Source organism: Cygnus olor, chromosome Z (genome assembly GCF_009769625.2).
Source record: "Cygnus olor isolate bCygOlo1 chromosome Z, bCygOlo1.pri.v2, whole genome shotgun sequence".
Classification (NCBI taxonomy): Eukaryota; Metazoa; Chordata; class Aves; order Anseriformes; family Anatidae; genus Cygnus; species Cygnus olor.
Genome location: NC_049198.1, coordinates 35,655,362 through 35,680,746, shown reverse-complemented (window position 1 = coordinate 35,680,746; position 25,385 = coordinate 35,655,362). Strand labels below are relative to the sequence as shown.

The following is a 25,385-nucleotide window of genomic DNA, read 5'->3' as shown; positions in this document are numbered from 1 at the left end:
AAAGTGTAGTGAGCAGAGGATGGTCTTAAAACTCATATTATTTCAGGTATCATCACAAATTCAAAACACTAAACTGATCATAGAAACTTGGCACTTTCCAGATGAACAATCTTCTGCTTCTTGCAGGCTGTTGCGATGCCTCAGTATTTTTTAATTTTTATTTATTTTTATTTATTTTAATTTTTTTTTTTAGAATTGGTGATTTGGACACATACATTTGTCTGAATGAACTAGTGAACCTGATTTGATTGCTCAAAGCAGTGGTTTTCCTTTATTTATTAATTTTTATACACAATGTTATGCGTGTGGTCTAAAACTCAACAGAAGACCGTGAAAAGCCAGACCAACCTGAGCACTAAATTTCTTGCAACTCCAGTAACTATAAAATAACAAAAGTGAATTAATAATGGTCATATTTTAGGAAAAGATAACACCCAGCTAGGAAATATAACAGTTCATATTATGAATTATAATTATAATCTGTAATATGTTATTAAATAGTGATTTTATCAATAACTATTGTAATTTTTATAGGTCAAGGAGTAACTAATTTTCTGGAACATACTTATTGAGTGAGTCAGGCTTCTCTGGGCAGTGCTTATGCATGTGCTTAATTTCAGGTAAACATGCACTTTCCACAATTCATCATGCTCAGTATCTTTTAAAACGTGAGCATTTGCAGATCCTTTAAATTAAAGAAAGAGAAAAATTGCAAAGCTCCAAATTGCCGAAAAAGGGGCCAATGATCTGAAAATCTCTATTTATATCACAACACAATTACTCTTTGCCATTAGTTTAAAAATATTAGAGGTGCTTTTAAAAAATAGCTAATAATGCCATTTTCTTATAAAGAAAATTCTTTCGACATACTTAACAGAAATCTTGCCTGCAAATGATAAATTCAACTTTAACACGTTATACTTCAAGGAGTTTCAAGTTTTGTGAGGTCTCACATATTCAATAGAACATAGCCTGGACACTTGAACCCAATGTCAAGCTGTTTAAAGGGAAAACAAAAAAGCCCCTAACACTTAACATGAACGTGAGCTTCTAAATAGTTCTATCCAACTAATTTTATTTATAAATGAACTTTCCCTCTTTCTTGTGACAAGACAAAAAGTAGCAATGCTATATTGTGGCTAAGCAGTTCGGGTGAAGAACCGAGGGACTGCATGAACAGAACCCTTCTCCTGGCTCTTCACTGGACTCCAGAGGTGACTGAAACCAGCACTGCTGAGACACAGGCTAGCCTGTGAGTTTGTGAATAGCCCCTTTAAGTACAATGGGAACACTCAAGTGCTGGGCTTCATGCTCTTCTCCCACATTTCCCAACTTCAGATTTGCAAAGGCGTAACAATACTTTCTTTTCTCTTGGGTTTCATCCATGCCGTCTGCTTAGTCTGTAGTTTTGCAGCAAGGATGATCTCTTTCTCTGTCTTTATCTACTGCCTAGCACAATGGGACTCCCAGCTAGACCGGAGCCCCTAGGCATTAGTGTGTTGCAAATAACAACAGGGACAATAATGTACTGTTGCCTCAGTTTTGAAACTTCCTTCTCTTTTCTACAGAAACTGGACTCCACATTATAATTCTGCTAGCTAGCTAGACCAGAAAATGACACCAGTTATTAACCAGCTACTCATGGCAGGAGAGGCTGCTAGAATCAGAGCAGCTGCCCCTGTGGAGCCATTACCTTTCAGAACAAAACACTCTTGCACCCCCATAGTCAGCCTGGAAAAAGTAAACGATGTAGGCAGAACTTAAAAATATATATATAATCTTGAACCAAAGCATCCCTATGGAGAGAATGGCTTTGGATCAGCCCCTGTATGCATGGTATATATGGTAAAAACAAAGCATTCTAAGCTGTTAGGTGTCATAAGTGAAGGACATTTTCTAGAGATACACAATGTTTGTCCTGACAGAATCCCTTTAAGCACTGCCAAGAAAATTGAATACTGCACAGGAGAAGTAAATACCCTTCTACAGAAAGACCTCACAAACTAGTTCTAAAAAAATGAAATTGTTGTCATTTTTATGTGGTTAAACCATATGAAAGTGATACAAAAGAGCTTTTTTTTTTTTTTTTTTTCCCTAAAATAAACATTCGTCAGTGTGGAGAGAAGTTTGCCTGGAAGCGTCTTACTTAACATCTGACACCTGCCTGCATAGAAACATTACTCAGTGCACAAGGGAGGGGTGGCAGCTGTGCATATGCACATGCAATGGACTAAATCACATACTACATTAATATTGGCTGCCTCCTGTCCTCAGCCTGTGCATCCTGCATTGGATGCTGCATAGTGAGAAGAAGTCTAATGGGAGCACATACTTCTCCCTTTCTTTTCTGTTACTGATCTGGAGCTGTGTTTGTGGCACATCTTCCTATTTTATTAGTAAGAAAAGCTTTCATGAGAATTCTTTAGCAGATTTTTCTTGGGTTGAGTAAGTATCTTCAGTGTCAGGTCTTAAATACCATTCAGAATGTGATTTTCAACTTTGGACAGCAGAGAGAATTAGTGTTAATCCTGGATGGGAAGCATTGTTTCCTGTGAGGCTACAGGACTAAGATGAGGACTCCAAGGTCAGTTCCTGGCTTTATAACCGAACTAGTTTCAAAGAAAGGGGAATAAAAAGTAATGATTTAAATACAACTAATTTTCCATTCAGCTGTTAAATTATTCACTGTAAAATCAGACTCCTTTGAAGTGAAGTGTGAGAGCTAAGAATGGATGGTAAAACATTGAGTCGTGTCTCTAGGAAGTAATCTCCCTACTTCCATGACTCAGTCTGTGTTAGAGATTAGAGATAACATTAGAAATACACAAAAAGTATGCATATATCCCAGAGGAAAAGTGAGACGTAACTAATATTTGAAAAAGTTGACACTTCACTAAGAAATAAAACTTAAAAGGAAAAGTTATTTTTAATTAAGAGTAGCAACAGAGAAATAAGACATACTTAGTTGTTGTCCAGTGCTAGTCCGACAAAATTTTACAGCCTGACTTTCAGTATTTCTAATGTGACAAGGGAGCAGAACTGCTCTGTGCAACAGGCAGGGTAAGATTCATGGGGTTGCTGCGCACAAGGAAGAGTAAGGATCTTTTCTTCAAAAAACATCTTCCTTGCAAGTGAAGGTAATCCATTAAAAGAGAAGCCTATGCAGCCAACACATGCATGCAGATCAAAGGCTCAATGAGAGTGTTCTGGGAGATGACAGAAGTGGCCTGCATTCACTCTCTAGGCTTCTTGGTATCAGTGAATATTGCAGCTCATTATAGCTGAAAGTGGCAGAGAGCCAATTTTTTTATAACAGAGCCAAATGGAGGAAAATACAGGAGGAACTCAGAGGTCAAAGAAGAACAGAGGGTAAATGGAATATGCAACAACTCTACAAATGGCAGTTTTGGTTGCTGGAGTAACTTTCTGACATACTTCAAGCAATATATGGTTCCTTACAGTAAATAACTCTTGCTGCTCCTTGAACTGAAGGCAGATTTCATCAACCATTAGATCAGGTCAGAAAAGAGGGTTTGTGTTTTTATGCCAACATTTGGAGGTTGTCCAGTGGGTCTTTCAAGGGACTACAGCAGATGCAGAATGCATATGGGGCAACATGAATGGCAACTTCAGGTAAGGGAATCTGTTTGGCAGAGAACTGTTTTGAGTGATTAGCAGGCATACTGAATACAGAAATGTATCTCACAGAAGAATTTTACGTTGTGTGATAATTGAGACACTGAGATAAATGGTAGCAATGGCTGTGTTTGATATAGGTGCACAGACCAGACTAGGCATGATAAACAAATGAGTTGTTTTTTGGCTCAAGTTTAGACTTGGGCTAATGCTCAAAGCATCAACTTCTTACAAGGATGTTGTTCAGTGCTTCATGTGTAATACATTGAAACTAAGTCTTCTGTAACCCCTTTCAAAAATGAAGATAGTAAACAGTTGTGAAGCAGAGTATGTAGTGTAAAGGTGGAAATCTAGTTAAGAGGTAATACAGGAAGGTTTGAGGAATAAGACAGAAAGTGCACAAATTGCACTTGTTGTAATGGCAGATGGCAGGCCATGAATGAGGACTGCAGGGTGGAACACGTATTTTGGAAACTACAGTGGAGCAGGATAATATCCCTTGCCCTAAACCTACACCAAAGTAATGCAAAAACACAAGAACCACTGATTTGTCAAATATATTGTGCCTACCAGTTTACGAAGTACTCTCACACACTTCTTCTCTGAAGAAGTAGAGGGAGAGTTTAAGTTCAAACCCTGCTACCCAGACCAGAGCTGCTTTATGTCCAAGGCTCCCTGTCTCTGTTCACACTGGTGCACTCCATGCTTGACTCTGTCTTGTAAGCCAACACCTTTTCATAGGCCTAAGTTTATGCCATATGGAAAATGTTAAAAAACAGCTGTTCTTAAAGAAGAAATCAACAAGCTTGCAGATACCAGAAGACAAAGAAAGAAAAAGCTCAGCAGGTGAGAAGGATGGGCAATGAACTGATCATTTGTAATCTGTAATATATCTAAAATGAAGCATTTTAAAAATGAGATTGTTGGAAATACATGTAAATGGCTTGGAAAGAATATACAAGAAACCTGACTTGCCTATCTGTAAGATCAATTCATGAGCATATGGTTTTGTTCCACTGAGCAATAGGACTTTCCTCAAGTCCAAAGATTCCTTTCCTGAAATGATCAGTCCAGGAAAGAAGAGAAGGAGATGTCACTAGACTGAATGGACAAAGAAAGCAGATTCATGAATGAGGCAGTGTTCAGACAACAGTGAGTGGGCTTAAGTAATTCTCAACAAGTCCAAGTTTTGTAAGCAGTACTGCCACAGAAACAGCAGATAACATGAGCTTCTTGCTGACCTGGCTGGCAGTATTACAGGGATAATATTTTTGTTAGGATGAACTGTTCTTGAACTATTCCGCCAGTACAAAAGGTACAAACAGGCTGTCTTTCAAAATCAGGCATGCATCTCTCTCTCTCTCTCTCTCTCTCTCTCTCAGCAGGAGGAGAATGTATGTATATACTTATGGTACTGTGGCTGAACTTGAGAAACTCCCAATGCCTGCTTATGTTTGAGTGTTCTTTTTCTTTGCGGTTCTTTTTGCAACACCCAGTTTTTGCAACAGTTAGGCAATGCAAGAATCTTGTTCCAAGGGCACATCCAGACCCAATATTGTTTCTTTAACTTCCCCTTTGAGACCCTGATGCTTGTACTGATAATCTATTTAGTAACTTACTCATTTTTCTGCAATAAAAAATGGAGCTTCTCATGCAGAGTGAGAATGTTCTAAACTCATTTGACAACGAAATGAAACAGACATAGTTAAGTTTTTAGATTCATGGGAGAATCTACCAAGATTTGAGTCTAACCCAAAAATACATGAAAGGAAAGGTTATAGTTATATTTAAAATGATGGTGTCAGAGAGGTTACTATGTATAAAATCAAATTTCTAATAAAACACTTTGTATCTCGACTCAAATACCTGTATCAATACTGATCTGTGGGCACAATGCAGGGTCTATAGAATGGCAGTTTAATACACTTCTCCCCTAACTTTCTCTGAATGAGAAACTGTTTCTTAGATCTTGGAGGAAATCTTAGCTTTAGACAGTACAGTCCGCTTCCTCATTGGAAGAGGAATAAACTTGTCTGACATATAAGAACAACTTCGTTTAGATCAGGAGCTGTGACAGTGTGACTACTATAAATGGTTGTAGCAGGTTGTAGTGGGGTGGGGGTCTGTACATTCTCTTATGCAACAAGTGATAGAACAAGAGGAAATAGCCTCAAGTTGCACCAGGGGAGGTTTAAGTTGGGTATTAGGAAAAATTTCTTCTCTGAAAGGGTTGTGCGGCGTTGGAACAGGCTGCCCAGTGAAGTAGTTGAGTCACCATCCCTGGAGGTCTTCAGAAGATTTGTAGATGTAGAGCTTAAGGACATGGTCTTGTGGTAGACTTGGCAGTGCTAGGTTAATGGTTGGACTTAATGATCTTAGATGTCTTTTCCAACCTAAATGATTCCATGATTCTATGATTCTCATTAAATTAAAAACAAAAACGAATCCTCTGTCCAATATAGTTAAAACAATACAAATCTGTGGATAAGCTGGGTAGTAATTAAATACATTGCCATTCACCTCTCTATAAGTGCTTCAAATTGTTCCCAGGGCTGTGAATGAGTAAGCTCTACAAACAGCTGGTGACATTGTGAAATAAGTCAGCTTAGCTACATTTCTAATAAGTAATTGCACACCACAAACTCCTCTGTCAGTGAGATTTTGGATGCTTCACAACGTTAGCAGACAGACTAGGAAGTTATCAGGAATGGATCACTTAATTGAAGATGGAAATTTTAATGGTCAGAAATAGAACAGCTTACTCTGCTACTGCAGATATGACAGACCTACTTGGCAGATTCAGCACACTTTGTTTAATCCGTCTCACTCCTTCTATAGGTAGTTAATTCACTCCAAATCAAACTGTAAATGAAAACACCTCCTCAATTTATTTCAAGTATGAATCTTTACTGATGTGTAAGTATTGTACAGAATTGTACAGTACATTTTCAGCTGTTAAGGCCACATTTTAAACTTATATACATAAACTTATATATAAACTTTTATACACCTCATCTTCTCATCATTCAATATTTATGAGTTAAAAAGTATTGGGCATTCCTTTTAAACTGATACAATAAGTTACTTCAACAGTACTGTAAATGGAAGATATAATGGTTGTTTTCTTTTCCCCCTTTTTTAAAAGAAAGTGATGATGCATAGTAAAACAATCCATTTATAAGCCCCTGTAGCTAATCTCACAGGATAATGCTACTGTGAAGAAATTAATCTTGCCACAAAACTTTTGACCTATCACTGAATTTGGCTCAAGAACAAAGGCATGCTCTTTATCATTATTCTTGGGAAAACTTTCTCTCTAGAGTGAAATCCTGCCATTGAGGCAGTGAATTAATACTCTCAAGAAAACTAAGAATACATACAGAACAAGCTAAGAATTAGAAATTATATCTGAAATGCAGAAGTAAGAGCATATTTGTTCAAAATATTGAAAAAAATCAAGTGGTAGCAAATATTAAGTTTTAGTTTATACACACATTAGAGAAGAGAAAGGTGCAGAGAAGTGGACTGTATTAAGGTGACTACAATCAGAAAACTAAGTGTCAGGAAAAAAAAAAGGAGGAAAAACAGTCCACAGTAGAACTCAGTCCCTACCACAGCTTTAAGCTCATGGTTATCACAAACCAGGCTATGAAAAGCCTGTGGTAGGCCATCATCAAATTCTGTTTCAACTTAAGGATGTACCAGCTTGGCAAACCCATAACCCCAAGCTTTGTGTAGAAGAAAATCATCTACATAGCTATGTAGGACACTAAATAAGAAGTGTGGTCTATAATTGTCTGAAGTAAGAAGAAAATATGGTATGTTACTAAAAATGTATTTACAGTTGCACTGTAATGTTTTATGAGCTAAAATGGAGGAAAACGTCTATGAATGAAATCCTGTCTAATGAATGGACTCTTATATTATTAGAAAATTAAATAGCTGAGGAAAAATGGCCTGAAACTTTAAACTGGATTTAAAGACGGTGACTGAGATGGAGACTCCAGAGCTAACCACTGATCCTAGCAACCTGAAAGCTGCCCCATAGCAACATGAAAGCTGCCCCAATCTTCATGTTTAAATGTGCTGAAGAGGTACTGAAAAGGAGCACTCCCTATGGATCCGCTTGGTGACTCCATTGCAACTGCTGTTGAGAAAGAGATACCAAGGAATATGCAGTTACTTCACCATTGTCAACACATCCAGCAAGAACAGGGAAGAGTAGGCTGTCAGGCACGTCTTGGACAATCCCTTAACAACTGAAAAGAGTATCAAGTGAGAGATTAAAAACAGGAGGGAGAGAAAAAGAAATGCTTTTAGGTCACATTAATACCTTTTAAATCTGGGGAAGTATTGCAGTAGTGTAGCTGTAGTAGGTGTACAGGTAATGCAAATATAGCATAACAGAGTGATACCTCAGGACGGCAGCCTGTTTAGATGTCTTTGTACAGCACTGTCTTTAGTAAAGAAAACCTAAACAAAAAGTGTGATTTTGATTCTCCCACTGACTCTTGTTTAGGCTGTTTCTTGATCTTACATCTTCAAATAGGGGTGAATCTGTCCAGTCTGGCGTACCATTACTTATAATATCTGATCCTTCAACCTACTTTGCCAATGGTTCAAGTTGTGGACTGCAGATCCTAGGAGGCTTTCTGGACTACTTCTTAAGAGGCTGTGAAAGACATTCTCAATGCACTTTGGTTCAGAATAGACTTAAACATACTCCACTGGAAAAAAAGGCTGGAGTCTGTTAAAGACTGAAAAAAACATTGAACAAGTCTGGGACAAGGAGAGGATTCAGAATCACAGAATCATTTAGGTAGGAAGAGGCCTCCAAGATCACCTAGTCCAACCTCTGACCTAACACTAACAAGTCCTCCACTAAACCATATCACTAAGCTCTACATCTAAACGTCTTTTAAAGATCTCCAGAGATGGTGACTCAACCACTTTCCTGGGCAGCCCATTCCAATGTCTAACAACCCTTTCAGTAAAGAAGTTCTTCCTAATATCCAACCTAAACCTCCCCTGTCGCAACTTTAGCCCATTCCCCCTCGTCCTATCACCAGATACGTGGGAGACCAACCCCCACCTCGCTACAGACTCCTTTAAGTTACCTGCAGAGTGCTGTAAGGTCGCCCCTGAGCCTCCTCTTCTCCAGGTTAAACAACCCCAGCTCCCTCAGCCGTTCCTCATACGACTTGTTCTCCAGACCCCTCACCAGCTTTGTTGCCCTTCTCTGGACATGCTCCAGCACCTCCATGTCCTTCCTGTAGCAAGGGGCCCAGAACTGAACACGGTACTCGAGGTGTGGCCTCACCAGAGCCGAGTAAAGGGGGACAATCACTTCCCTAGCCCTGCTGGCCATGTTATTTCTGATACAAGCGAGGATTTTGTTGGGCTTCTTGGCCACCTGAGCACACTGCTGGCTCACATTCATCTGACTATCAACCAATACTCCCAGGTCCTTCTCTGCCAGGCAGCTTTCTAACCACTCATCTCCCAGCCTGTAGCTCTGCTTGGGGTTGTTGTGCCCCAGGTGCAGGACCCGGCACTTGGCCTTGTTGAACTTCATACAGCTGGCCTCAGCCCATCGGTCCAGCCTATCCAGATCCTCCTGCAGAGCCTTCCTACCCTCGAGCAGATCGACACACACACCTAACTTGGTGTCGTCTGCAAACTTACTGAGGGTGCACTCGATCCCCTCATCCAGAACATCGATAAAGATATTAAAGAAAACTGGCCCCGGTACTGAGCCCTGGGGGACACCACTAGTAAGCAGCCTCCTACTGGATTTAAATCCATTCACCACAACTCTTTGGGCCCAGCTACCCAGCCAATTTTTAACCCAATGAATCATATGCCAGTCCAAGCCATGAGCAGCCAGTTTCTTGAGGAGAATGCTGTGGGAAATGGTGTCAAAAGCCTTAGATGCACCTAGACTCCTTACTTCTTCAGTTCAAGGAGTTGAGAAAGGATGGGGGTGCACTCTGTACCTCATGACTCAATGGGAGGATCTCCTCAACCTTTAGACATAAACTGTTCACCAAGTTTGGGACTATGTTTGGATCCAGGTGCACCTGGGCTGCTCTCTGAGAAGGAGTTTAGAACACAAGGGTGTCCATTCCAAATCTTGTGACTCAAGGGAAGGATCTCCTGACAGTTTGTCTGACCCTGTCCTCAATGCAGTAGATATCCAAGTGTATATCGACATCCTGAATCGTGTTGAGTTGCTGTTTTATTTATGATTAAGCTTTGTTAGATCACTATATTATATCAGCAAAATGCATTGCTGCTTCTCTCTCACAAGTGAAGTGCATATCATTTCCACCCATGACACTCCCGTACAGAAGTCACCTTTAATGGATTAGAGAATACTCCAGCCCTTCTACACGTATTGAATTCATTTCAGGTTGTAGATGGGAGCACAGATTGCACTACATCTGACCTACCAGCAACCTGATGCTTCCCATCCCTGAATGCCCAGAAAATATGTTGATTTTTTTCTCCTTTATAGTTTGACTTCATCTGAGAAACAAAATAGAACAAAGCAGATGGGAAATACTGCAGATGGGAAATACTAGTAATTTATTACTTAAGCACGCAAGAAAAGCAGATGCAAGGGAAAAAAAGAATAAAAGATAAAGAAGATAACATGCAATGAGCTAGAGCACAACCTAAGTTATTTTGATCCATCAGGCAGGTAGCAGAACCACTCAGATGTTTACCAGTCTTCTCTTGCTAAATACAAAGACTTGAAGAAGTTGAGGGAGAGTGCTGGGGTGAAATCTTGTGCTATTCCTAGAACCGTCTGCTTTTTCTTCACTGTTTATCGGTTCTATAGCATTCAGCTGTTCTTTGTTGCAAAGGAATAAAAGTTCAGATTTGAAAATATGCAAGAACAAAGCTGTAGAAATTGCCTGGAATTTCCTCCATTTTCAGCCATCTGGCTTTCATTGCTTTGCTTCTCTCCTCAATCCTCCATACATGTTTACTAAATCCTTTCAACACGCATTGACCAAGCTATTGAGCAGTTATAATTAATAACACAGTTACAGCATTTTCATTCCCCCGTTTGGTAGATCTTTTTGCCTTACCAAGAGCTGCTCATGCTGCTGCTGTTATAAACAAGAGCAATTATATCTGATTAAATGATAACTGCCTCTGTATTTTGGATAGTGGATGCTGAGGAAAAGAGACTCTTTGGACTTGAGTCATTTTGCTGTTGAAAACAGTAAAACCAACATTACATTTTTAATTTTTATTTTATTTTATTTTATTTATTTTTCCCCTCTGGCTCTTTTTGGAGTAATTTAGAATGGAAACATAGCAATTAGTGAAACTGAGTGATCTGCCCTTTCATTTTAGAGCTGAGAGAAGAAACTTCTAGACATTGAACATCTATTCTGTATTTAATTCTGGGAAGACTGCTCTGCTCAAGTACTGCTATATAATTCTGGAATCGATATAGCTTATTTGACACAAATTAAGTGACTTCACTATATGAGTGGTGAGACACTGGAACTGGTTGCCTAGAGAAGCTGTGGATGCCCCATCCCTGGAATTGTTCAAGGCCAGGTTGGATGGGGCTTTGAGCAACCTGGTCTAGTGGAAAATGTCCCTGCCCATGACAGGGGGGTTGGAACTGTATGGTCTTTAAGGTCCCTTCCAACCCAAACCATTCTAAGTTTCTATGATTCTATGACTGAATTGAAATAGTCATAGTCTTCATTCCTCTCTTTCTGGGAGAAACCATGCTGGGTCTCCCAGTATATTAAAACAGACTATATCCTTTTTATAGAAAAAACAAACAAGTCTATTCCAATTAATTAATATGAAATTTTACTCTAGAAAAAGCAAACAAGTCTATTCCAATTAATTAATATGAAATTTTACTCTGTATGTATTGTGCTGAAAATCAGGTATTAGCTTCCAACTTAGGAACCAATTCCAAAGTTCTTCACTATTTTTCAGTTCAATGTCCAATGGGACATTTTGTAATACTATATTCCAGGAGAAAAGGGACTGGGCTCTTTTTCTGCCATTGTTCTTGAAGTCATAAGCAAAAACCTCTCAACAAAGTCTGAAACCACAGGAAACTCAGCTGCTTTGGAGCTTGAATATGGATTAAATCTTCCAGTTTTTGTGTGCAACCCATTGTGGTTTTGAAAAACTTCTATAAAAATTTAAAGCATGAGATTTTGCTGACTCTATATAGCTGTGAATATTTGAAGACAGATTTCCGTGGTTTAGTTTTTCTGCCTCTCTTCAATGGACTTGGAATAGGAATGTGCTAAGATACTAAGCTAGAATTTCAGTGGAAATTATAAAGCTCTCTCAGGTACTATACCAGCACCATCACATTTCAGTGTTTTCATAAATCTGAAATATTGCCAGTATGTTCTAGTTTTTACCATATTTTGTTCCAGGAGAGACCAGAATAATTAGGAATTAAAAAAGACATTGATACCACAGACTAGTTTCAAAGTGAAGCATTAAGCACATACTGAAATCTTTTAGTTTACCCACCTTTATTCTCATTAGGGAGCAAAAAGAACAGCAACAGTGAAGATCTGCTTAGCATCATTTATCTTAAGTGTCCAAAAAGAATGATGTAACATAATGAGAAAGAAATTACTCTTCATGGATTACTCCTATGGTATTTGTCCCGAGGTGTGAGCATTCTGACCCTTCAGAAAGTCTGACAAGATTCTGTTCAATGCTTTTTTTTTTTTTTTTTTTTAACCTGCATTAAACTAACTAAAGAAATTGTTGACCAGGAAAGGCATGCACAACTGAAAGGCATACACAACTAACACTTTGAGAGGCTATGGAGAATGCTGCATGTAATGAAAAGTGCCTTCAGCAGAAGCAACATTAAGATTGGAAGTTCTAATTTTTAACTGTTCTCACTCTTAAACTAAACAAGGTCTTGAACAGTATTAAATTCTAGACATAGACATTAGATTCTAAGCACGTTCTGATGTTCTGGTTCAAGAAATGTCACTGGAGTAATTTCTCTAAATATATCAGGAAGGAATTTTTATTCTCTTGGGCAAGATTTCTCAGCTTTTTTTTTTCATGGTGTGGACAACATTGCCTTGTCTTCTGAGACATTTGTCACCATCTCAGCTGCCTTTTCAACATACTGCCTCTTCTACCCACCACAACTACATGCTTTAACAGCCACTTACACATCAAGGCCATTTTAGGAAAGTGTTTTTTATATTTTTAGCTTCTGTTAATGTACTTTAGCAGCTGGAAAATAGAGAGAAAAGCCAACACTATGAGACCAGGCAGCTTTTTCTATAAGCCGTCAGCAAAAGCTCTGGGAAGTATCAGTGGTTCACAGATCACATTTTGAGAACTTCTGTAACAGGGATCTAAGTTCACAGCTACAGTGTATTACATCACAAGTTTTGGACTTGTCAGTCAGAAGCAAAACCTTCCTCAACATTTATAACAACAGAATTTCACTCTAACCTATCTGATTCCTGGATCAAGATTTCTTGAATTAGAATCCTGTACCATCTTCTTAATAATCATAAAACATAGAAAATCCTAAAATCTTTTTCCTTATCAATTAATCTATTTCAAAATCCTAAGATTGTTTTAATTAATATTTACAAAGCAATAATCTTTATATACCCAATGCTATCACTTTAATGACTTTAATATACCTTTGCATTTAATATAGTGCCACTAGTATATGTATCACCTCATAAGCTTGCAGGAAATGAGGGCTACCCTATCACAGCCTGCCTGGAGCTATATGGGAGACACATCAACTTCCCTTCTTGCCTCCTTTTCCATTAGTCAGACTGCTTGCTGTCTGCAGTCTTGAGTTTTAAGCTTCCTTGCTCTTACCAGAGGAACCATTTTGCAGAACACATGCTGTTCTTCCTCCTGTGCCACTTAAATCTCTGTAGACAGGCAATTTCCTCCAGACTGAAGGGGCTAGAGGACAGGATTTGTGTATAATGGGAAGGGAGCTATTTCCCCTTTTCTCAATTGCAACCCTAGGAGTGGATGAAAGGTTCTTAATCTATGCCCATTTCACTCGTTCCCCTCCCCCCCAACTACTGCTCCATGTCCTGATCCTCATCTACATTGATCACCTCGTAGTTTGGGGGGTAAACTACATACCCAGGGCAGCTTTAAAACAGCTCCATGCTGGCAGCAAGATTACCACAGTGGTATGGATTAACACACAGACTAATTCAGCAAGCATTCATCAAAATTCTCAGACAACTTTTGTAACAGCAATCATATAAATACTGCCCTATGTAATTTTTTTAAACCATCTAATATTTTCTGTGTCAGAAATGACGGACTGTCAATCTCCCACCATGCACTCTCAGCTCCTGTGATGCTGTTGCCTGTCAATTACAGAGAGACTTCCATCCACAAAGTTATTTTCAAAAATTAGTAACATATTTCTGTTCTAGCACCGGCAATATAGACACTTGTACAAAGTTGGGGTTGTAATATTCGCATAAGTAAGTCTTGCAATGCTTTGGTGAAATGTGTCAGCCTGTTTGGCTCTGCTTGTCAGACTCAAAATCCTTATCATCCAATCAAACAATTATTTTTGTCTTTATCATTCTTGGATGCTGGCCATATTTGATTTTTAACATCAACTTTCTCTGTGTAACAAAATAATAATACACACAAATAATAATACACACAATACTAATACACACAAAGATATACCTCTGAATAGCCTGCTGTCATATAAAGCATACATACACCTACCAATACACACTCTGAGGAAAATCTACCACCTGGACAACATTGCATGTTTTAAACAGTCCAACGGTATAAATAAGTCTCTTTCAGATCTGCTGCACTACCACATGAGAGTAAATGCACCTGTGTACAGCTGGGAATAAAGACAATATGTATACAGTAAATCTTCAAGACTTGACAGGCCTAGGTCTATTTAAATAAACCAGGAGAACCTCATGACAGATATTTTCTGTTGTAGAAGGTACATATGTGAACCTCCACAGACCAAGAATTGCTATTTTTAGTGTCAGGATTGTGGAAGCAATCTGGGATCAGGGAGGAACAGGTTCTGCAAGCCTTCTGTGAAAGTGGAAGTTTTAGAAGTCTCTCTAAACTTTACATGACTCTGGGTAAAGTTAAGCTAATCCATAAAATATCTGGCTGCAGGACCTGAATATGCAAGCAGTCTGAAATCTGCCCTTTGGTTTCACCACTGCTTTGCATTTCCCAGTTAAGACGACTGTGGCCTGAAGAGGCTGCAAACCCCTGTAATCTGAGAAAGAGCATGTGTGAGGCAGGGCACACTTCCAGACTGAAAGGCTATTTGGTCTGGGGTCATGGCTTATTTAAAATTACATTTTTTTTTTTTTTCATACTGCTAGCATTGTTTAAATGGCTCTGGGCAACATACCAGGCTACAGTCACTTCACACTTGTGTAGCTGTTTTACTTTTCTCATGGAATCCTCAAATCCACTTACTGAGGTCCAAACAGGATCAAAGACCCCTGACCTGGCTATCCTCACCTGCACTAACAGCACTGTGCAGCCTTGGGGGCCACTGGGGACTGTCTTCTCTGAGGCACTGTATTATGCAATTTTTCTCACTTTCATCACTTTTTCTCACTTCACATTCACTACAGGGAATCCCAAGGGGTTTGAAACACATCTGATGAGCCCAGACAAACCAGCCTTTGGTTCTACAACCTAGGGAGCATCTCAGGCTCTTATCTACATGTTGTGCTTGCAAGCTCCAGTTTTTCAGTAATTTTTCCAGATTAAAATTTCCAGACCTAGCATCTAAGCATCCTAGCCAGATGGATCCTGCTTGCCTCAGCTTCATGAAGAGCTTTCTGATTAGTTTGCCATCTTCACTGACGATCACACCTCTCCTATGTCCTGAAAACATATACTCCTGGTGATAAGATACAAGATGCATACCTTGGGGGACAGGGATCCAGGCTACAGGCTTTCAGCAGCTGTGGAGGACGGCGGCTCATTATGCACAATGTTTCATCTGCAGTCTCCCTGGTTTGCTTGTTCAGGCAGGTCACCACAGCCTCCTGGACACCTGCACACAAAAATGCATGGTCACTGCCAGCTCCCAGTACCCAGAGGGACATCCAAGGGCAGAGACAGCCCCGCAATTCCTTTTCTCTCCTCTGTTGGGAACAAGCCTTCAATTGTAACTCTTGTAATTTTCCTGTAACAGTCACACATTGCCTAGTGCACCTTATGTGTCTGGTTTCCCAGCCGACAGGGAGATGGTCTAATCAAAACTCTGCATGGGATGCTGGGCTTGTCCTTGCTCTCATTCCCACTATGTGTCTCAACAGCATTGGGAAGTCTGTAGGTTCGTTCACTACTTACCTTGCCTGGGCAGAAAAATGTACAGTGCTCTCCAGTGATGCCTCCATTCATAGTAAGTGCAGTCATGCTGTTTATTTGTCAGCCAGGCAGGTTAGGGTGTAAAGATAGCCTTGATGTTGGCATGATATATTTTAAGAAACTAAGATTGCTCTAAGTACAAAAGTAAAGCAAAACAAGGTCAGGTCTCAGCTATTTTTCTATGTCCAAACTAACACCTGCACTGGAGATGCAAAACTGCCAGGTGTGTCTGAGAACTGGTACAGAAGAGGAGTAGCTGTGAGGACTAAGAGAGAAGTTGGAAGATTGGATGATTAGGCTACAACTTGGAAAATGCTTGTTGATACCAAATTTGTCATGTACTCTTATGCACGCCAGTTACTCTGTCTCAGTTTTCCTGTAAAATAGGCATATCAAAATTTTTTGGATCACATGGTTAGAAAGATAGAAAATCAACCATTGCAGCGCTACATGTTATAGGAAAGACTACTTAGTGAAAGAAGTCTGCTGGATTTACTTCTTCCCCGGGGGTTGTGTGGATAGTTATTTGCCTAAATTCCCTAAAAATCTAATCCACAGTGGTTCAAGCAAGATAGAAGTATGCTCTTTACATTCATCCCAACTTCCTGAGTTGGGAAAAGGTTAGCTGAACTCACAATTGCATCATCTTTTCAAAATCAGCAATTAGTTTTTCAAAATATCTTACAATCTTTTGAAGATACCAGTGCGGGGAGGGGGGAAGAAAAAAAGTGGGAAGTTCAAACAGCTCCAAGAGCAGTGTAACAGAATCATCAATGCTTTTTGCTATTTCTAACGCCAGAACACACGTTATTAGGCAAACAATGACATCATATTGCTCTACAGGACCAAAGAACTGTAGTTCATCATAGGTTCTGCACTCCTGAAATCATTCGTAGATTCATTCCTCTCATTCTCAGTACAGGCTGAAGAGAGGTCCACAGCAAAGTGGCATGCTGAACAATTTATAGGTTTCTATGTGCTTGTGCAAGCCTATTCAGGACATGCCTGTGACCCTATCCCCAAGCATTATCCCTGCTGTACTCAGGTGCTGAAAAGAAGAAAGAAACTTGACATTTTGGGACCTTTGGACATTTTTTCGACAACAAAATTACTGAAGACTCTTAAGTCAGCCAACATTGCTATGGGTTTCATTCTTCAGAAGATGGCCACATACTTTCAAACCATTTTTCTATTCAAGTAATCTCCCAAAACACATTTATACATAAACAATACGTTCTCTGCCCTGTCTTGTTCAGTATGTTTCCAACCCAATTGTTTTTCTGTTGAGTATGTTGCAAAACGAGGCACATGGACTCCCCCCGGGACAGACTGCTCCTGTCTGCAAAACAGAAGCAGTTCTCTAACTGGTGGGAAATGGCATTGTGTTGAAATTACTGGTCTCTACTTTGCATTGATCACTTGAGCAGGCCTAAATACCAAGGCCAAACCGATGAACACAGGGGAAAAGGACCACTAGCCCTGAGGAAGGGAGATGTTGGAAAGTACTTCTCTTAACTGTGTGGAAGGAAACCACTGAGTTCTGCATACTGACAATTTCATTGTTTGATAGGGATAAGGCTAAGCACATCTGTTATGTGCTTTTCAGATCAGAATTTTGTAAACTAGATTATTTCCACAGTTTCAATTTCTCCTCTCTGAAGTGTGTCACTAATGAGCTGTTGACCAACGATTATCAATTACCTCAGCGCTTTTGCATTGCCCGGTTCGGAGCTGACTATCCAACTCTGATTGACTGTGAGGTCTTGAATTCAGCCTCTCCTCCATTTCTCCATCCCAACCCAGATGATTTCATAGAATCATAGAATCACAGAATATCCAGAGTTGGAAGGCTTTATCAAGCTCATGGAGTCAAGCTCTGAAACTACTGCTCTTCAGCTTTTACTATACAACTGTCCCCAAACCCCACAGTGTGCTCATTAGGACCACATCAGGAGTTGAACTTGACCCTTGTGGATCCCTTACAACTCTGATTCTACGATTCTATTACCCATGCTTCCTCCTGTCACCTAAATTATCTCTGATTGTATTTCCAACAATTTTAGTCTATTCTACCAGCATTCTACTCTGCTCATTGTGATTACCATTCAGAAATTCTTGCAAATTTTTACCTTATAAAGATTCCAGTACGACTATTAATCCTGTCTGATGGCCTGGGTATTGAAGAAAAAGGCTCCTCCTGAACTTAGCTAGTCCGTTGTTCCTAGATCTGGTAATGACAGAGATTGCTGGCTACAATAGTATGTGCCAATGACTAAAAAAAAAATCTAACTTGCTCTAGCAGCAAACAAATGTGCTCAAAATCACTTTTTTCAGCTTCTCCTTGAATCTCGCATGGAATTCATTTCAGCATATTGATAACATCTATCCTCTGTTTTTGATAGGTCAATGAGGCGATTGGTTACAAACTTTAAATCAACAGAGGGATCACTGTACCTTTAGAGGATATAAAGAGCTACTGTCTGTCAGAAGCTCCACAGTATGGAGACCATTAAAAAAAAGTGTATGAACTTCAAGAAATTTGCTTGTCACGTAAGTGAATTCTAAGCACTATTATGGACAATATTACCAGAACAAAAGCTGTTCTCTTTAAAATTGCTTTCTCTGAAAAAAAGAAATCAGTTCTGAGTGGGAAATTGCAATACAAAACGGTATAAGGGTGGGACATGAATCTAAGCAGTTTAAGTTAACTTTCAAAATACCATCAAATGAGATTTTCTATGTTTATATCTACCAGAATAGAATAATTGTTACACGATATTTGACGACAGCTCTGGGAAATGCAGCCACTAACAGCAGACTAAATGACTAACTAATTCCTTCTGGTTGCTACTTCTAGGAGGTGAAAGGTTACTTCTGCATCTATCCAATTTCTTCTCTTGAGATTTCAAAACCAATAAAATTAGTTTGACCTGTCTTGCACCTATGGCTGCAAAAGTATCTGACTTAGCATCTGCTAATCTGCAAAATTTGGAGCTGACATCAGACAAAAAGAAATCTTGCCTAAAGGTTTTTGCTGACAATTATAAAGCAAAATGTCTCTGTCATTTCAGTCTATGTTGGAAAAATATGCACATAATCACTGTATTTAGAGAAATGACTTCATTTCAACAGGACTTTTCTAGAAGATATTCAGGTTTCAGTATTCACAGCGCAAATGTGACAAATCATTAGTGCTCACTAGTAGACTCAATATGTGACAGATACTCCTGTAAAGTCAGTGTTCATCACCACTTAGCATACATTAGTGTCAGATTTTTTATGTAGGAATCAAGGCAATAGAGGCAATGATATGACAACTCTTTGTGAACTGCTCTAAACACTGACTACCATCAGCAAGATAACAGTAAGCTTAGAAACCTCTTGCATTATTTTCCATTAATTATTACTGTTGTTTTTAAGTTTGCAACATATTACTGGTAAATCTGTGCAGATCAAACTCTTAAGCATTCATGAGTTATTGAGTGGTTTCCAGTGCTAGAGTATTCATTCTGTATTTATGTATATGTAGCCTGAAACTTCTCATGTAAAAAGAGAGCACCTAACAAAATCAAGATTTAATTTAAAAATAATGGAGAGAGCTTATTTTTCAGAACTAGCTAGACAAAATGATGGGAAAAATGAATATCAGAGAACTGCACATTAGTATTCCCTAACATGTGGATCCTGTGACCTTGATTAACACTGAGAAGCTCCAAGCATCAAGTCTGCTAGCTTCAGGCAATTACACCATTAGTACTTTTTTACCATATGCTTTCTTAGCAGTGAGATCAGAACTAGTGGCACTTAGTGGTAGGAGTTACAGAACCAGCTGAGCCCTTAGAATATCAATAATCAAATGCATCTGCTATGGGAGGACCATTTGTTTCCACGTCTATATTTGCACAGCACAAGTCAAGAGATAAAAACTAAAAATGACATATGATTCTTGCCTGTATCACAGGATCACTTCAGCAATTTTTGTGTGAGTGCACTCTGAATGATCTGCAGATACGTGGAAACAGTAATACATGAAACATTGATCATTCTTGGTGACAGCCAGACCATGGAGCCTCAAAGTCCTGTGTAAAACATGTCATGCACTTGGGCATTTTACAGTTTTCATCCAAGCCTTTTCAAATAGATGTATCAAAGGAACAAGTCCATGGGTGTTCTCACTGAAAAGCATGCACTTAAAGAGGGAAAGCACGTGCAACACAGAAACATTTTGCACTTACCTCCTCCACAGGACTCTGAGCACTCTGTAAAGCCCTCATATTCCCAGTCATAGAGCTCATCAAATTCCTGCAAGCTGCCATAGAGCAGGTCAGTTTCCTCTGGGGTATATTCAGTTGCCTCTCCACTGCAAGGGCCACTGTAACAGGCTCTCTGAGACACAGGTTTTGGACCTTCACATTCATCAATGGGCAAGTCAGCGACAGACTGAGAGAAAGACAGGAGCACTTGACATTTCACAAGCCGCACCTGGCTGCCCACTCCACAGGTGACACTACAGGAGGACCAAGCCTCAGGAATAAACCTGTGAGGGAAAGAGTGAGCACAAGGTGAGCAATGTCCATAAACAACCAGGCAAGCAAAAGTAGCATAGGCCAGTCCAAGCCAAAGTCCGTTTAATGAAAAATAAATGCTTCACCTTATCATCATGCTATAATGAAATACACATAAAAACCATGATGTAGGAGTTGAGCTGGCAACTCACCAGCAACAGTAGAAAGGCTCTCAAGAACTTTTGGAGTATCTCATCTCCAGAAAGGATGACAAATGCTGTGAGCACCTATGCTTATCCTAAAAGCTCTCAATGTAAGGAGTCCTGAAAACTCCTGATGTGGATCACAATACCACTAACTACTTTTTTCTAGGATTCAACCTAAAGCACCTTTGCCTTAGGTGATAACACAGCTATGTCATTAAAACTTACTAAATAGGCTGTTATATACTAGGTACAGTGTTCTGAGGAAAATAATGTCAACCATTGAACCCGTGCTGCAGAAACTGTCTTTAAGACTTAATTCAAAGCCATGAAAAGATAAAAGCCCACCATCTCTTTAGCTTTTTACTATTATTATTATTTTTCCTAGTGCATTTCATTTCCCTTCTCATTATTAAAAGGGTGTTCCATTTCTGTTCTGGATTTCTCTGACTGTTACTCTTGTCTCTCTGATTAGGAACCCACATATACTCCAGATTTTTGCCTCTGAAATTCTATATATACGTTAATCAAAACACTTTGCAGCTATCCTTACAATAAGCAAAACAGACCAAATTCTATACTTTTGGTGCCATTTTCCTCAAGAATGGCATTGCCTTCCAGGGCAGAAGGCAATACATACATCTGTTTGTTCCACAGAGTAGGTCTACCTAAAGCTAATGGAAATTCATTTCTTACCTTGAGAATCCTATAAACAGCCTGATAGGGAGAAAAAGGAAATTTAGTTTTGTGATTATCATCCTTTACAGTTTTTGTATGCACTTTTTTTTGTTTGTTTGTTTAATCCACTACCTTTCTCTAGTTGACAAAAAGACCTTCCCTTCACTAAGGAAAAACCTGAATCCAAAACCAAGAGGGGAACTTGGTGCCCCCACAGCCTGTACGTACCAGGATCCCTCACTGGAACAACTTGGTCTCTTAGAGCAGATACTGTGCATTTCTCTACCCACTTTTTGTGGGTGCTTATAACATGTTGTTATAGCCCTCGTATCCATTGCTAGCACTATACATGGGAAGTAATACAATGGAAATAAATGGATTTTATATATTATTGGAACATTTGGAACTGTTCTTTATACTGCTCTCAAAACTGCAAGATTTCTTTCTGAAGGAAAACCTTTGAGAAACTAACAATGAAAAGTGATTCAATTTCTCTATCCTAAGACATTCTATCTTGCAAATGACAAAGATTGGTTTTGTTTCAAAGACCGTTAGAGTCCAGTGGAGGGCCACAAAGATGATACAGGGTCTGGAGCATCTTCCCTATGAAGAAAGGCTGAGAGACTTGGGTCTGTTCAGCCTTGAGAAGAGAAGACTGAGAGGGGAACTCATCAATGTGTATAAATACCTGAGGTGTGGGAGACAGAGGGATTTGGCCAACCTCTTTTCAGTGGTTTGTGGGGACAGGACAAGGGGCAATGGCCACAAGATAGAGCACAGGAAGTTCCGCACCAACATGAGGAAGAACTTCTTCACAGTGAGGGTGATGGAGCACTGGAACAGGCTGCCCAGGCAGGTTGTGGAGTCTCCTTCTCTGGAGATATTCAAGGCTCGTCTGGACGCCTACCTGGGCAGCCTGCTCTAGGGAACCTGTTTTGGCAGGGGCATTGGACCCAATGATCTCTCATGGTCCCTTCCAACCCCTACAATTCTGTGATTTGGTGATTTTTCATTTTGAAGGGATTATAGTTTTTAACAGTACAGGTGGGCCACTCATATTATTTTCTCTGTGCTATTATTATAATACTATTTTGATGCAGAAAACCTCCTGTCACAGATTAAACAGTCCATGTCAGCCACTGTGATTTAGATACTTTGATTAATTTGAACATAAAGCTTCTTGGCATGACAAACTAAGATGTAAAAATCTTAATCAGGTTACAAAAAAAGTCACTGTGGATGTCTTCATCAAAAGCCCTATTCCCTGTATTTTTTAACATTCAGAATTGTTGTGTAACTTTGCTTTGTTGAAGGGCTGCTGTATTCCAAACCAAAAGGGATTATATTTTGCCAGGCATTAAAATTACTCATTTAGAAAAACAGAGACACTTTACACACTCAGTATTTACACATGATGTATATCACCCATACAAACACAGGAACAAAAGAGAAAGGAAACAAAAGAGAAGTAAGAACATTAATAAAGCATACTGGATTCTTTTTGAAATGATACTTGACCTACAAATGCCACATATTACTTTATTTTGCCCTTGTCAGCAATTCATAATGCAAATATTGGAATACCTTCAGGAAATTATATTTTATTCAGCTTTCCAGGCTCAATTTCTACATTTTAAGTAATACATTTGAAAGGCAATTTTATTCAAATATAACTGCTGGCTGCTGAAGCACAGAGTGAATTGGTAGAACCAAGAGGTGAAAGCAGGAAAAAAAGGGGGGGGAGTGGGAGAAAAAAAAACACAAACAACAACAAAAACAAAATACAAAATCTCCAAACAGGAGTTGTCATTATATACTGAACATTTATGTGATGTGAATGTACAGTATAAATATATATACTGGTTCTGAATTTTCCATCATCCTTAATTTAATTACAAAGGAAATTACAAAGGCTTTGAGATGTCTTTGTGTGGTCATTAATGATAAATGTTGCCAAATGGTGAGCACAGAACATAAAAAGTATGTGAATAATAAGCATTCAATTCCATGGGTTTAAAGTTATTTGTTCTGCATATAGCGTATCTTCCACTGCGCACTATTGTGCTTTTCTGTATGCTCACAACTGTGTCTTCTTTGAAAACTAAAGTGGCGGAGGTTTATAGAGAAGGAGATATTTTAGAAAACAGGAAATGATGGAGGTGCTTCAGATGTCATTGTACATTGTTTAATTAAATCCTACTTTAATACCAGTCCCTGTAATAACAGCCATAATAAGTAAGACAAACACAATGACTAGTTGCTGTATTGTTACAGTAGTAGCTGTCAGCCAATGCCCAACTGGGCTAATTGCTGCACAAATAAAAACAAAAAGATGACTCTTGCCTCAAACAGATTACTTTGAATATTTTATGGCTCGTAGCAGACTTCCCAGTGATTAGCATGTTACTATTGCATCAAAAATCATCTTTTATTCCTCTGCACAGCAAAAATAACACTTTTTCCCTCACAGAAAAATGCAGAATTGAGTGTATTCTGAGAGCTCTGTTCAATATTTTAAAGAGAAGTCTTTTGCTCCCACTTTAGAGAGAGCAGTACTAGGTGAAGTGAAAGCTGGAAGGAGGGAACATCACAACCTTTCTCTGTTATGACTGACCTAACCATGCCTGCTGCTACCCAACTGCGTGAGTGTTGCCCACATTGTGGCACCCACCTGTAGCTGTGCTATGGCAGAAGGGCACCTCTGCCTACCATTCCCCTGGGCACCTGTGTAGGCAGCAGTTTTCTCAAGCTTGAAAGGAAACAGGTTAGCATGAAAGGTGGAAAACTATCATTTAAAAAAAAAAAGATTTAGAAATTGATATCTCTTGTAAACAAATGCCTGTGCTTGTTTCCTTGGCCTGGAGGCACTTATGGTGATGGACCAACAACCAGTTCCCATTACAGAAACATGCTGGCAAAATAGCAAGTTCTGGACTTAAACAATGAATTGCATTTTTGGATGTTCTTTTTTGTTTGATAGCTGTTAATGTTTCACATTGTGCACAACATTGATGTTAGCTAAAAGAAATGGATTGTTGCATGATTTACCATGTGCACAAAAGCCTACAATGGGCTACACAGTGCTCTATGAGCAGAGGAGAAGAAATGTAATGCCACTGACATTAATGGACTTCTACAGGATTCACTCAGGTGTGGTACAGTGCAGGTTTAAGTTCATTGCTTTTGTAGGGTAAGACTTTTAAATACATTTTAATGTAACAGCAAAACTAACATATGGGTGTTTGTACATATACCACTTAATACAAATGCATTGGTCAACTTTTGAAACACATTGCAGTCCAGCATTCAGGCTGTACACATAAAAGTTACCTGCAAGCACAAATGAATTTCAGCTGTTCACAGAATTGTAGGCATGTGTGAACACTTGGTAGGTGCCACTTGCCAAGTTCAGTTTTGCAACGACCGTTTGCATTTGTCAGTATTATTAACGTTTACATTTGAGAATGCCTCTTTAGATAACAATTTGCCTAGTAATTTAAAAGAACTTATTTTTAAATTATATAGATGGAATGCACCAAAAAAAACCCAGCTTCTGTAGACTAGCTGAGGCACGGCTAAGAATTGCTGTATATTGGCCTCCATGAAGTAACATATAGGTAACTGAGAAAATCAGAAGTGAAACACAAAGACAGATTCAATGCTCAGTAATGGGAGATCTTCCACACAGTTCACAGTGGGTTCAGTTCCAGACACACGAAAAAGAAAGATGGTATAGAAACTGATAACATTTATGCTTTTGAGATTTTTTTTTCCACTGCTACTTAAATGACATATTGCCCTCAGCTTTTATTACTTAGTGCCATTTTTTAAAATCCATCATTGGGTAAATCCATTATTTAGGCAAAGGCTGAAATTCTGAGAACCGTACATACAAATAAGACAGGGTGTTCAAAAGCACTGAAACCCATCTCTTAAATCTCCTAAAACCAGATACTACTGGTGAAATAAA

The 25,385-nt window shown here is 39.1% G+C and overlaps 1 protein-coding gene across 5 annotated transcripts in view; it reads right to left on the bottom strand.

The window, feature by feature from the left end:
- The window catches only part of ADAMTSL1 (ADAMTS like 1), a 476,605-nt gene that overhangs the window by 65,291 nt on the left and 385,929 nt on the right, over positions 1–25,385 (bottom strand). For all 5 annotated transcript variants that reach the window (XM_040540933.1, XM_040540934.1, XM_040540938.1 and 2 more), the window contains 2 exons: positions 20,265–20,566; positions 15,583–15,712 (listed from right to left, as the gene is read on the bottom strand). In XM_040540933.1, the coding sequence (XP_040396867.1) occupies positions 15,583–15,712; positions 20,265–20,566 (432 nt within the window). The remainder of the gene's footprint in view (positions 1–15,582; positions 15,713–20,264; positions 20,567–25,385) is intronic.